General features: G+C 47.7%; 1 protein-coding gene across 1 annotated transcript; it reads left to right on the top strand.

Annotated features, from left to right (window-relative positions):
* The first annotated feature begins 3,403 nt into the window (after positions 1-3,403).
* Bola3 (bolA family member 3) lies at positions 3,404-13,374 on the top strand. Its single transcript, XM_047522307.1, has 4 exons — positions 3,404-3,559; positions 5,745-5,865; positions 8,548-8,636; positions 13,129-13,374. The coding sequence occupies exons 1-4, from the start codon at positions 3,506-3,508 to the stop codon at positions 13,192-13,194; spliced, it is 330 nt and encodes a 109-aa protein (XP_047378263.1). The 5' UTR covers positions 3,404-3,505; the 3' UTR covers positions 13,195-13,374.
* The last annotated feature ends 361 nt before the right edge of the window (positions 13,375-13,735 follow it).

Raw genomic sequence — 13,735 nt, 5'->3', positions numbered from 1 at the left:
CCAAATGTGTTCCTGGGTAGCCCCAGTTAGATGCTGAAGTTACTTCTGCCTCATGATAGGAAGCTATCTTCTGACAGTATGGAACTCTAGCCAGAAAAATGCTGACTGGACACCAGACACTGAGCACCTTCAACAGACACACTATTTCACTAAGTGGACTTGGTTTCTACTATTAAAGAATTCTGGCAAAAAGGAAATAGTCCTTTGGTCTATCTATTTTTGCATTCAGTTTTGATATTTCAGGTTGTAAGAGGGGGATAATATTGACATGTGGTAGCAGTAATTTTATTGAAGCAACTGCACTGAAATTCACTTGGGTTTTCTTTTCATTATTAGATTTTGTTCCAAACAAGTGTTCTGTAAATCCAGATGGATTACCAGTGTGCTATAGACTTATTATAAAGCAATATTCTATGTTTGGTCTACATTGAAAGTAGTTTGCATAAGTTAGTCTGGTTACCATCTAAAATATTTTAAAATGTTCTTTACATAAAAGTTTATGTTATATTTTTAAACCTTTAGGGGCTTTATCTATTTTTCTAAGTCAGTTAACTGTACTTTTTAAAAAGTATTTTGTATCTACTTTTGTAACTTCATCAAAATAAAATATATTGAAAGCAAGAAAAGACTGATATTAAAGTATGTGTCTCAACACACTTGCTTCTGTTTAAAAAATGGAAACGATTTTTGAAGATTCTGTGGATTTTGAGTACAGCGTAAATTTTGAAGGTGACTATCATTGTATATCATTTAGTAGCTAAAATATTTCCTTACCATTTAAAGAAGGGTTCCTAAATAAAATTAAGTGTCTTAAAATACTAGGACCTACCCCAATTCCAAGAAACAGATTGCCAATGCATATAGTGACTGAAACCTACCACAGACAAAAAGTAGTCTCCTCCCTACCAAGCCAACCAAGCTGTGCACCTCTTTTGTATATTCCTGAGTGTAAGACTGGGAAGAGTGACTGGAATCACTAATTTTCTTACCTTGAAGTTGAGTACTCAGTGTGTATCTTTAAAACACTCCCCACCTCAAGCAACCATTTTTTAATTATTGTTGGAGAAACATTAGTGGAGTTAGTTCAGACAAATTACAGGTATGTGTTAGGTCTACAGCAGTGCTAGAATTGTTTTTTATTTTTGAGTAGAATTAAGAAGTCAATGATGTGGTGGTGCATGCCTATAACTGCAGTGCTTAGGAGGCTGAGGCAGGAGGATCGCAAGTTCAAAAGCCAGCCTGAGCAAAAGAGAGGTGCTAAGCAACTCAGTGAGACCCTGCCTCCAAATATATATATGAAATAGGGCTGGGGATGTGGCTCAGTGGTTGAGTGCCCCTGAGTTCAATCCCCTATCCCTCGCAGCCCCCCCCCCAAAAAAAGTCAATGATGTGAATACATAGGGGTTAATACTCATTTTTTATATGATATGCGTAATCAGTTTCGGTTTTTTTCCCTAACATTTCAGTAGGCTTATAAGCAAACACAAAAATGATGTTTGTAAGAGTTTCTAATGTTGAAGTGTTCAAAGCTATTCCAAACTTCATAAAAAGAGTACTAGATTAAATTCAAATAACCTTTGGGAGAGCCAGAGTCAGAATTCAAAACTTGACAGTCAGAAACCATGTCGAAATCATGCTTTGGGCCTTCTCAGCAAACACCCTGGGTAATGTCTCTTCTACCTATGGACTCTACAGCCTGTGCCATTATCGCTGGCCACTAGATGTCAGTGTCCCCTGCCACAGATGTCTGATGGAAATAGAGGGTATGGGAAGCAGGGTGGGGCTGAGCAATAGTTCAAAAATCACAGAATAATGTGGGTAATTGTTGAATTATGGGGAAGGAGGTTGGAGTAACACTTTCAACAAAGGAGTTAAACAAATGCAAATACAAACGTGAGCTTAATCTGAGTTGCTAGGTTAAGAGTGACAAACTCAAACATTCAGTACTTATTTCCAGCAATGCTGGCTTCCAGCTGCACAAGCACAAACATCTGTCTCCTCTTAGCGCTGCTTTCCTATGTGTCTGCTTCATTTGTAAAATAGTTCTACCCAGATGATTGCCAGCAGCTCCAGGCTTTCTACCCTCTTGCAACACAGTTGGAAAAGAAATGTTAGTTCTACGTAAGGTCAGCTCTCATTGGTCTGGCTCAGATCATGTGATCAACCCTAAGCCAATCCCCATCTAGTTAGCCTGAGTTGGACCATGTGTTCACTCCTAGTGTTGGGTCTGAGTGGGCTTCATCTGTACCATATGGTTTGAATAACAGTGGTTCACCACTACATTGCAGGAAAAGTTGTTTTGACAGTTTTAAAGTATCATTGACATCAATGAAGAAAATTTAAAAGTCAACAACTTGTCCCAGCTCATACTAACCATAACTTAAGGAACCAAGCACAAAGCGTGTCCACTAACAGTAACCCAAAGGAGAAACGAAGGCAGGTACGTAGGAGTTGCTCACCATCGGCATGAATGAACTTATGTATAAAGAACAAATGTGGGTCCAATCTGTGCAGGTACAAACCTAAGGTATTGATTACATAGGCCAGAGTGCAATGGTAAAAAGCTGATCAATCCTGCAGGGCAGCACTAGACCACATACTGCAAAGACAGCTGGAGGGAAGGGGCTTGGTTGTATTTGGGCTTTGACTTGTCTGACAGTGCACCACAGCCAGGCAGGCTTGCTGACCCATTGCCTCTGCGTACAGGACTCATGGTGTGTGGGTCCAACCTGAGCCTCTGTTAGGCAGTGTCCAGCAGCTCCTTAAACTCAGGCCCTCACCTAACCCTTTCCATCTTTTTCACGGTCTATCTAGGAGTCATCCCAAGCCTTTCCTCTCTTATCCGCAATATCCAGTCACTCTATTTCATTCACCTCCCAAGTGTCTCAGTTCACTCCACCCATACCTCCTGCCATTGAATTAGTTCAGACCCCTCATCTCACCTGGGTATTGCAGTGGCCTGGGAACTTCTGTCTTTGTCTCCAATTTCGGCCCCTTACAGTCCCCGCTTCCTCACAGAAGCCAAGGTGATCTTTCTAAAACGCAAATCAGAAAACGCGTCCCTTGCTTACATCCTTTCACTAGTTCCCTTACCTGGAGAGAAACCCGGGCTCCTCAGATCAAGCCAGCCAGGCTGCAGTGATGAGGGGCGAGATAGAAGTTCCGCCAGGGAACCACGGGTATTCACGTGAGGAAAGGCCGTACTGGGCTCCCAGTACGTTGGTGTTTCTAGCCGCGGAGGAAGGGAATTTTGACGTGGCCAAGCCCCTGTCGTGAACCAGGCCAGCGGAGGCCGGAGGAGCGCGGCGCAAGCAAGCCCGAGGCGGGGCCCGAAGTGGGCGGGCGCCGCGGTTCGGGACACCGAGTCCCAGCGGCCGGGGTGGGTCGGGCGGGACAGCGGCCTCCGGGCGGCAGGGGGCGGTCTCGCCCACGGCGACAGGTTTCGGTCCTGGCTCTGCACCTCTCTGACAGCACGGCGATCTCCGGCTGCCGGCCGCGGCCCGGCATGGCAGCGTGGAGCCCCGCGGCGGCAGCGCCTCTGCTCCGCGGGAGCCGCGGGGTGAGCGGGCGGGTTCGGGGCTGTTCTCCCCGGGCGGAGCTACTGGGGGGACGTGGCCGGCCGCCGTCGGGGCTCTAAGAAGGGCTCTCTGGGGCGCGGACAGGGCCGGGGGCCGCACTTTCTCTCAGTTTGTTCGTTCATCCGTTCACTCCATGGCCGTAGGCGCGCGGAGGAGTTTGTGGCCCTGGCGACACCTTCGGCACTGCGGGGAGGTCGGGGTTCAGGGGGACCGACACAAACTGTGTGCACACGGAAGAGAAAGGTTGATTCGCAAAGCGGAAGGCAGTTGTCTAGTCCGGAGTTCAGGCGTGGGTGCAGGGCGCTGCGGAGGCCGGGCCTGGGCCCCGGAACCTTGACCGAGCCTCTGACCTTGACCCTTGAAACTCCGCCGCCCCCGGGCAGAAAGCCCTTTAGAGGGCACTCCACTCGCGCTCTCCCAATCCTTTCTGCCCCTTCTTGACTCATCTTCTCTTCCCTTGGTGTTGAACCTGCCTCCCCGGTGCATGCTGAGGAGTTCTATCAGGCTGGCGACTTTCAGTGTGGGCAGTGGTCAGCCGGGGACTTCGTCAGTCCTTTACAGGCGCTGCCCACAGGTGTGCCAAGGTGGTAGAATGGCTTCTGCCCAAGGATTCTGCAGTGCTGACCTCCCTCCCCCTATTACTGGTTGCCAGTTCTGCTTGCCATTTTCTGCCTTTTCCCTCCACCAAGGTCCTGTCCCCATTTCGGCTCCTGCAATCTCACCCAACCTCAAATATCCACTTTTTGTCCTTTTCTACATAGCACACAGAGCTAATTCCAGCCTTTTCTCCTGACCTCCATTTCAACTGCCTGCCAGATTTTCTTTGCCTGTGCCCAGTAGACATACCCCTAATCTGCTCAAAATTCACCCATCTATCGACTTCTGAGAGCCAGCCCTGGGGTGCACTGTGGGCTGCTAAAGCAGGACAATTGCTCTCTTGGCCTTTAAGAGTAATTAGTAAGAGAGCCATTTGCACAGCTGAGATGCTATGACAGGACCCTGCTCTGTGCCATCAGGAAAGGCAGGGGTGAAAATGTGGCACCTTCAGCACCAGCACTTGGGGTTTTGCCTCTCCTACAGCGGTCAGGACCAGCCTAGTGCTTCTCCTTCCTGATGTCTCCCCAGACTAGCTGCACAAGGCACTGTTTTCTACAACTTAATTGGTACCAAGATCCTAAGTCTCACCTGGGGTTATATAGCCTAACAAGTCCAAAATCTCTAGTCTGGCACTCAAAACCTGCCCTGGTCTATTTTCAGTCACTGCTCAGCTTGTGCTGGGTCCGGCCAAATGGCTATGACCTGTTTTTCTTCGAGACATGTTCCTTCTCAAACACTTGCTTCCTCTGGTAACCATCCAGGAAATGGGTGGGTTGTTGTCAATGGTGAATAACCCAAAATTATTCCTTCTTCAGGACATTTAATACAACCTCTCCCCAGTAAGAGTTAGTACGTGGTACAAAGAGGAGCTGGCAGTGGGTTGTGAGGTCACCTTCCCTTGGGGAGGGTGCAGTCTGTTAATCAAACCTCAAGAGTGGATGGGATTTGGCCTCACTGCCCAGGGCAGTACACGGGCAATGCACAGTAATCTGACAGTGCAGGTCTGAGTCAGATTCCCTGGCCTTTCCCCTGTATCTGAATTTTTTTTTTTTTTTTTTTTTTTGGTACTGGGGATTGAACTCAGGGGCACTTAACCCCTGAACCACATCCCCAGCCCTTTTTCGATATTTTATTAGAGACAGGGTCTCACTGAGTTGCTGAGGCTGACTTTGAACTTTGATCCTCCTGCCTCAGCTTCCCAAGCCATAGGATTACAGACAGATCCAGCCTTGGGCATGTTACTTAGTGCCTCAGTTTTCTTGCTTATAAAACTGCCACCACAGTAGTGTCTCTCTTACAGTACTGTCAAAAGTTAAACATCTCTTGAATTGGGTCTGGGACCTTATCTGTATAGTCATTAAGTTGTTTATTCTTTCCCCCTACCCCAACCCCTGAAAGTTCTGTTCTGTGTCCTGGGAAGCTAAATGGCCACTTGGTAGCACATACCCCTCTGACTTAACCGATGGCTGTGCAGTGAGGATCAGGGGCCTGTCTTGCAGGGGAATGGCAGTGGCCCTGGGGTCAGCACCATCTTGCTCTGCCATGAGCCTTTTCTCTGTTCTGTGGCAGCTTCCTTTTCACTATGTCCACCGGATGTTTGCCTCCCAGACTGAAGGGGAGCTCAAAGTGACTCAGATTCTCAAAGAAAAGTTTCCTCGAGCTACAGCTATCAAAGTCACTGACATTTCAGGTAAGGCTTTCTCTCGTCATTCCCACAGAACTTTGGTGAGATTTTAGTCCTATGGAGGGGCAGAGAGCAAACTTGTTTCCATACCAATGGCTTCTCAATGCATCTTGCTTTGGGATAGATGGAACTTTGACCTTTCCTACCTGATGGTGTTTTGGGGAGGTGGGGGATTCAGAAATGTCAGAGGGAACTGTGGGAAGTTTCCTCCTCCTGCTGGGGGGACTGAGTTGCAAGCCTGGCCTATTGTGAATGAGATCCCTCTCAGTCACCCCAGTGCTTGGGTCCAGAGTCTCATTTCACTTGAGGTAGGCCTTACTCTGATTTTCCCACATTCTCCTGACACCCGGGAATGTCAGAGCTCCAACCGCCTTACTTTCCTCAGGAGCCAGGCTCAGAAAGGCTAGAGGATCTTTCTAGCCCCCTGAAGGGAGGAGTCAGTAGAACCAGAGGCAAAATCAGGACTCTGTGCTAAGCTCAGTTACCAGCCCAGCCAGGCCCAGCCTTCCTCTGGCAGCCTCTGGCACTTAGAAGTTCAGGCTGGCTGTGTGTTAGGAGCAGGCTGGGGACACAGCTTCTGCACCCACAAGATGGGGAAGACAGGCTCTTTATCCAGACACACACGTGGGCAACCAGATAGGTGACAGCTTGTATCTCCACACCCAGACAGACGTGGCTCAGCCACTGAGTTGCCACAAGGGCTCACTGACTTCACCAAGAGCTCAGAATTTACATGGATTCTGGAAAGTTCTAGGAAACTAAAGATCTGTTAGAATGATATCAGGGGACAACTCTGCAGGGCCCCCAGGGAGTGCCGAGACCTTGATGCCACCAGGCCTGTACCTGGCCCAGGGCACAGCTGAAACTCTGAAAGGTTATCATGATATTATGGTGTACATATTTTGGTATTTTTTTAAATATTTTTTTAATTGTAGATGGACACCATATTTTTATTTTATTTATTTTTATATGGTGCTGAGGATCGAACCCAGTGCCTCACACATGCTAGGCAAGCACCCTACCACTGAGCCACAACCCCAGTTCCATATTTTGGTTTTTGACCACAGTTCCTGACTTAATAACCCCTTTCTCCAAGGCAGGCCAGAGAAACTAGAATTTCTCTTTCCCAATGCTTTTCATGGAAATTCTAATCTTCTCCTGCCTGTCTTGGAGCTGGCCGTAAGGAATTCTCTGATAAGACCCCTATTTCAGAAGGGGTGCTACCCTACGCCCACAAGGAAGGCATGCTGCACAGAGAGGCCAGAAGGAGTCTGAATAGACAAGCTTTGCTGGGTTCTCCACCCAGTGTATTAGGAATTGTGCCTATGCAATGAAGTCTCCAGAAAAACCCCAAAGGAAAGGATTCAGAGAGCTTCTGGGTAGCTGAACAAAGGGTGGTTCCTGGAGGGTAGAGCTCTGGACAGGGCATGGGAGCTCTGCACCCCTTCTCCCATACCTCACCCTTTGCCTCTTTTCATCTGTATCCTTTGTATTGTCCTTTATAATAAAACCAGTAAACCTAACGTTGTCCTGGGTTCTGTGAGCTATTTACACAAATTGTACCTAAGAAGGCAGTTGTGGAACCCTGACTTATAGTAGTAGGTGGGTCAGAAACATGGGTGAAACAACCTGGTGCTTGCAACTGGCATCTGCAACCAGGTAGATAGGGTCACCCTGAGTTGGATTAGAGGATACTCAGCTGATGTCCACTGCTGCAGAATGGCTTGCTTGCTGGTGGGGAGAAAGCCCCCACCTCTGAGGTCATAAGGTGTGTCTGTTTTGAGTGCACAGTGGGAGGAACTGAGTTTGAGTGGGTTTTTTATTCTGTCATTGAGGCCAGGAGCCTGAGTATAACCAAAATGTGGACTCTCTGAGCACGTGGCATGAGAAGCAATTGTAGATTGTACTTCTTAGATGGTGGCTTGGTGTTCCCAGTGCAGGGGATGGTCTCTCGTGCTTTGCTTTGTGCTAGTGCAGCCCGTGTATCATCAGTCCTCAGCACAGCTGGGAAGCTTGGCCAGGGCTGGCAGGGCTCACCTGCCTTAGGGTTTCACCGTAGCTCTCCTTTCCAACTTTCCCCAAAGCTTGCAATGAAAGGCTGGAGGCTGCCCTGTGGACCAGAAGGGGCCAGAGACAGCCCTCTGAGCAGCTCCAGGTCCAGAATGTTCACCATGCCCCTGGTTCTCTCCTGCTTCTTTACTCCTTTCTTTTCTTTTGGATGGGATCACAAATACAGCCTTTAAACCAAATTTTAGTATTTTTTTTTTTTTGCATTTTTAAAAATACAGATTGCAGGTCCTTTGGAATGAGGAATACTTGAAATTTAGTCCTTCCCACTCTCTTCCATGGCTTTTGTTGTCTTACTAAAATAAAATACTCTGTATTCCTTAAGTTTTTACATGCTTTGTGCTTTATATTTCCTGCCCACAAGTAATAATCCTGGGTCGCTCAGTTGCCTTCCAAAAGAAAGAGTACACTTGGGTTGAGGCAACCAGCCAGGAGCCTGTCTGGAAGTGTATGTGGTCTGATCGGAAGCCCTGATCTTTTTTGTACATGTCTTAACAACATTCCTAGATGCTGAATAATAATATTTAGACCTTCTTTGGATTGTACCATACTTCCAGGACAGGTGGGACCATGACTGCCATACATAATAATCAAAATACGTTTGACTCATGTTTATTTTAGGAGGCTGCGGGGCAATGTATGAAATTAAAATCGAATCAGAAGAATTTAAGGAGAAGAGAACTGTCCAGCAGCACCAGATGGTTAATCAGGTCAGTGGAGGTACCAACGTTCCTATGGTCTTCAGCACCAGAGGGCTGCAGAGAGGATGCAGAGGTTTTCACTAGGAAAGAACATTGCAAATTCCACAATTGCACAAACAGGACTGGAAACCTGAGAAAAATGAGATTGTAGGCAAATGTGGATTTTATTCAAAATGGTAAACAAGCCACCCAATTGTTATTTTGTAGTTCCTTGTCTAGTGAATAGTGTTTGTAAGCATGTGCAGTGCTAAATGGTACATGTTTTTGTAGATTTGGACTTGTTTTTTAGCCTCCCTTTGGGCCTGCTTTACAGATGGATGAATTGATGTACAGCATGATTGAGAATTGCTCCAGCTGCCCCCAACCCAGTGACAGAACATTTGGGGCCTAGAATTTCATGTTTAAACAAACTAAGGCCCATTTATATTTAGTTTAATTTGAATTTATACCAGCTCTGACCTTTGGGCCTGAGTCTATAACTCACCCACTTCAGCAGGTGTTTTTTTGACATCATTCTGAAAGGTCTTGCACGTTGTGAACTAGTTTAATTTTTGCAAAGCACAGCTATGGCCACAGGGTCTCTGCAGTGGCCCCTCCCATCGAGCTCAGGTGTTCTGCACTGCTATTTGAGGACACCCTGCCTCCCAGCACACACCCTCCCAGCAACCTGCTGCCTACTCGTCTATCCTTTCTGCATCTGATATTTGCCCAGATCAGACCTCCCGCCTAGGCTGCCCTTCCCCTCTTGCACCTGACTCAAATGCTGTCTCCCTTCCCTTCCTAGCAGGGCATGAAAGCCTTCCACCCTTCAACTCCCTTTGTCAACTTCCAGTGATTCTGCCTAGCGTCCTGGACGCTTGTGCCCCTGTCGTCTATCCTTTGGAACCTACAAACCCTGTGTGGGCTGGTTCTATCTTTGAACTTCTCACAGCACCTAGCTCTTCACCTTGGATGTGGCCCTACAGCCCTAAGGCATGCTGGTGGTCTCATGGGTGAACGAGGGCAGGACAGCAACCACCTCACTCCTCCAGAGGGGTCAGAGTCCAGGTAGAATACAGGGGAGGCAAGATGTGGCTGGCTCAGCTCATCCTTAACTGGTGGGATATGGGTTTTTTCTCAAAACTATGCAGGTTGCCTAAAGTGACCTGACTCCCAAGTGCCATAAATTTGTGGGCATCCCTCAACCTGAAGCCACAGTCGTACATGGTTAAGTTTGTTGATGCTCACTTTCCAGCTGTGTGATCTTGATCAAGTTATTTAACCTCCGTGTGTCAGTACCCTAATCTGTAACACAGGGACAGGAACAGTACTTGCCTTAAGGACTTGTAGGAGGACTAGTGATAAAGTCCATGCCAAGCACTGAGAACAGTGCCTGACACATAGAAAGCCCTCAGTAAACATGAGTCTCCTCACCATCAGCAGCCATTCCCTCATCGGGGGAATGTCACCTGTACTATCTTGGGCTCAAGGTGTCCTCTGAGTCTCTGCATCAACACATACTTTCCCTGATGCTGGCCTGAAAGAATAATCCTGTCACTTGTTAGTTGTTCCCCGAGAGAGCAGACTCTGTGCAGTCTGGGGCTGTTTCCCCCCAACCCAACAAAGGACCAGCATGTGGAAGGAGCTCAGTATTTGTTGAGTTTGAAGACGGTAAGGAGAGTTGGCCTGTGTCTTCCGATTGGCTTACAGAGAATTAAATGCTTTATACCTGAACGCCATTCCATTGGGAGAATTTGTACCCTGGCATTGGTGTGCTTTTAACCTAGGATAGCTATGACCTACTTGCTTTAGAGTTCACTCCACCTGGCCCACCACCCCCTCCACCACTGTGCCTTCACAGGAAGCCAAGGTAGATGAGGGAAAATGGGGAGGCCCTGAGCCTGACCTTCAGCCTGTGCAGAGACCCCCGATGGCCGCAGCACATGGTAAGGGCACTGATAAAGGTGCCTAAAAATACCAGAGTGGTCACAGGCACTTTCTAGATGACTAAGTTTGGGGATTTTGGCTTTGATAGAGTCACATGGGAGGTACAAAAATGAAACCTCTCTAAAGAGCAGGTCTGTTGACCTGTAGGGTCTGAGCTGGGCCTGAAGTTGCTGTACTTGGAGCAGGTGTTAGCACCTAGGAGGAGGTGGACCTGGCATGACCAGACTCTTCTGCCCAAGGTCAAGCTTTTCAAGCACATAGTTTTGTCTTCAAAAGTGGAGTGAGGTTGGGGTAGGAGCCCCATCCAGCACGCAGGATGTCTGTGGTCAGAGTGGGGCCCTCTCAGGCCTGAGTTGGGGTGAAGCTTTCCTTGTGAATTTTGCCTGGTCATCCTCACACCTAGTAATGTTCATCTTGGTGACATAGGATCTGATTCTTTGTCCAAAAGGCCCTGAAAAGGTCACCTGGCTTATCAGTGCTGGACTCCCTCCCCAGTTTCTCAGGGGACAGTCCCTGCTTGATTCCTTGGGGACATGGTGCCCCTCCCAGCAGGACTTGCCTGCTTCACCTCAGGAGAGGCCTCTCCTTCCTCTGGGATCTGCTGACATAGGACAGGGCTTAGGCTCTCCCAGGTCCCACAGTTTATCAGCCTTCTCTTCAGAAATATTGAGCATCCCGCTGGGCATGGTGGCTCACACCTGTAATCCCAACATCTTGGGAGGCTGAGGCAAGAGGATCACAAGTTCAAGGCTAGCCTCAGCAACTCAGTGAGACCCTAAGCAACTTAGACCCTGCCTCAAATATTAAAAAAAAAAAAAAAAAAAGAAAAGAAAAAAAAAAGGGGGGGGGGGCTAGGCCTGCAGCTCCAGTGGGAAAGTGCTCCTGGGTTAAATCTCTGGAACCAAAACACAAACATACATACATATATACATACATACATACATCCTGAGCATCTTCTTGGAGCGCCCCCACTTATTCCACCATCCTGGTGAGGCGCAAGCAGGATGAGAAAGTAGCGTGTTACCTGCAGAGTTGGACCAAGGTGGGACCTGAACCTCCCTTCCCTTGATGGAAGAGTTGCCCAAGGCCATGGCCCACACCCAGCAGCGTGCCCCTTCCCTCCTGCCTCTTTCCTGTCTGCTGCCTGATGACCTTCCCCTGAGGGCATCTCTGCCCATGTCTCCCCTCTGCTCAGTGTCCTTCCTAGCCTGGGATTTGCCATCCTCAGGGGATCTGCCTCAGTCTTTCCCCTGCCCCTGTCCCTTACTTCAGGCTGCCTCCTCGAGGCCCTTCTCGCCCTCCTGAGGATACCTGCAAAAGGCTGCCAGGCTCATGGCCTTCCAGTGCCATCGCTGCAGCCTGGAATCCAGTTTTGTGGCTTTCTGTTTCGTGGACTTTTACCTTCATTGTTCTCTCACGCCTTCTCTGGGTCCTCAGCTCCCACCAGAATTCAGTAGATAGCAGAGCTTGAAAATGTTTATCCAAGCTAGTCTTCTCTCCATGCACTTTTGGCCGGATTGTTTCTCCCACCAGGTCCCCAGTTTCCCTCCTCTCCTGTAAAGTGACCCTGGTGATCTCAGAGTTCCTCTAGCTGTGACATTGTTATGTGTGACACTGTGAGGGTGTGTTGGGAGCTTTCAGGGGACTGCACAGAATGCAGGAAGAGAGTGTTAGGAGAGGGAAGTATGAAGACCTGAGGTGGCAAAGTCCAGAAGTTTCCTCAGTCCAGGGATGTCAGCTGAGCTGTGAGTGGGACCTCATCCAGCCAAGGAGGCCCAGGAGCATTCAGGGACAACTTCCAGAGAGTGTCCTCAGCCTGCAGAGGGCAAGTAGTCCCAGGGGCTGTGCACTCTTCACCCTGTTGCAATATGAGGCTGTCAAAATGGGGAATTTGTGGCATTGGTGTGGTTTTAAAGAATAGCTGTTCATGGCTTGAAATAGCAAAACATAGCAAACAGCCCTAAAGTTCATTAGGGGACAAGTTGAAAAGTCATAATACATCATTGGACACGATGCCAGTGCAAAGAATGAGGACACTTTATGCTTACAATGGAAAGATCTTCAAGGTAGATGGTTAGGGGAAAGCAAAGCATGGAACAGTATGTTTGAAATGTTAACCATTTGTGGTTTTGAAAGGCAGTGGGGTGGAATATATATTCATGTTAGTTTGAATATGCATTTTATTCCTGCAAATAGACACAAGAAACTACAATAACAGGGTCCTGTTTGGGGATGGGGATGGAGGGGAGAGGTGGACGGGGAGCTCACCATATGCCTTCTTATATCTTCTGAGTTTTAAGCCATGCTGTTTTTTTGTGTTTGTTTTGTTTTGAGATAGGGTCTCGCTATGTTGCCTAGGCTGGTCTGGGATTCCTGAGCACAAGTGATCCTCCTGCCTCAGCCTCCTGAATGCTGGGACAATAGACCCATGTCACTGTGCTCAGCTTAGGAAAATTCAAAAAATTATAAAGGAAAATTACTTAGACAAGACATGCAAAGGCTACTTCAGATATATAAAGATACTCCTAATCGATGGCAAATACACAGAAATGATGATGCTCTTTTATTTACTCAGGCACTAAAAGAAGAAATCAAAAGCATGCACGGACTTCGGATCTTTACCTCCGTCCCCAAGCACTGACCACACCCTGACTGTACAGACGCTGCTGCCCGAAGCCTTGGGTGAATTTCACTGATGGCATTCTTCCCAAGGCATTTGCCAAAAACTTTATCAATTTTTGGTCATAGACATTTCTATATTATAATTATAGAAGAGATGTTATCTATTTAGATGTTAATTAAAGGCCACAGACACCTGACACTTTGGGAGGGTCTTGACTAATGCTTAAAGTTAATTTATCTCAGGAATGTGTTCCCTTTGTCCAGAGTGGTCATCTTCAGACAGTTCTGTCCTGCCTCTAGAGACAGATTGAGCGCCAGCTTTTTGTCTTGTGAAGAGGTTTTCTTAGGACTGGGGGTGTGGCTCAGTGGTAGAGCAATTGCCTTGTATATGCACGAAGCCTTAGGTTCAATCCCCAGCAAGGTGAACAAACAAAATGTTAGGTTCTGGTTTCTTTCCCTTTAGGAAACTGCTCAGTTCCCTTAATCATATCAGAAGAAAGAAAAGGTCCTTTGCTTTGGCTCTTCATTACTCTTTCCTTTTCCTTCCAAACTTCTTCAAG

The sequence above is a fragment of the Sciurus carolinensis genome, chromosome 13, assembly GCF_902686445.1.
Source record: "Sciurus carolinensis chromosome 13, mSciCar1.2, whole genome shotgun sequence".
In the NCBI taxonomy this organism is placed as follows: Eukaryota; Metazoa; Chordata; class Mammalia; order Rodentia; family Sciuridae; genus Sciurus; species Sciurus carolinensis.
This window is presented reverse-complemented; position numbering and strand designations above follow the sequence as displayed.

What these genes read in the sequence shown, in the direction of transcription:
- Bola3 (XM_047522307.1), top strand. Translation starts at nt 3,506, where the DNA reads ATGGCAGCGTGGAGCCCCGCGGCGGCAGCGCCTCTGCTCCGCGGGAGC. An exon ending in CAAAGTCACTGACATTTCAG is followed by an intron (nt 5,866 to 8,547) that starts GTAAGGCTTTCT and finishes TGTTTATTTTAG; the next exon opens with GAGGCTGCGGGGCAATGTAT. An exon ending in AGCACCAGATGGTTAATCAG is followed by an intron (nt 8,637 to 13,128) that starts GTCAGTGGAGGT and finishes TTATTTACTCAG; the next exon opens with GCACTAAAAGAAGAAATCAA.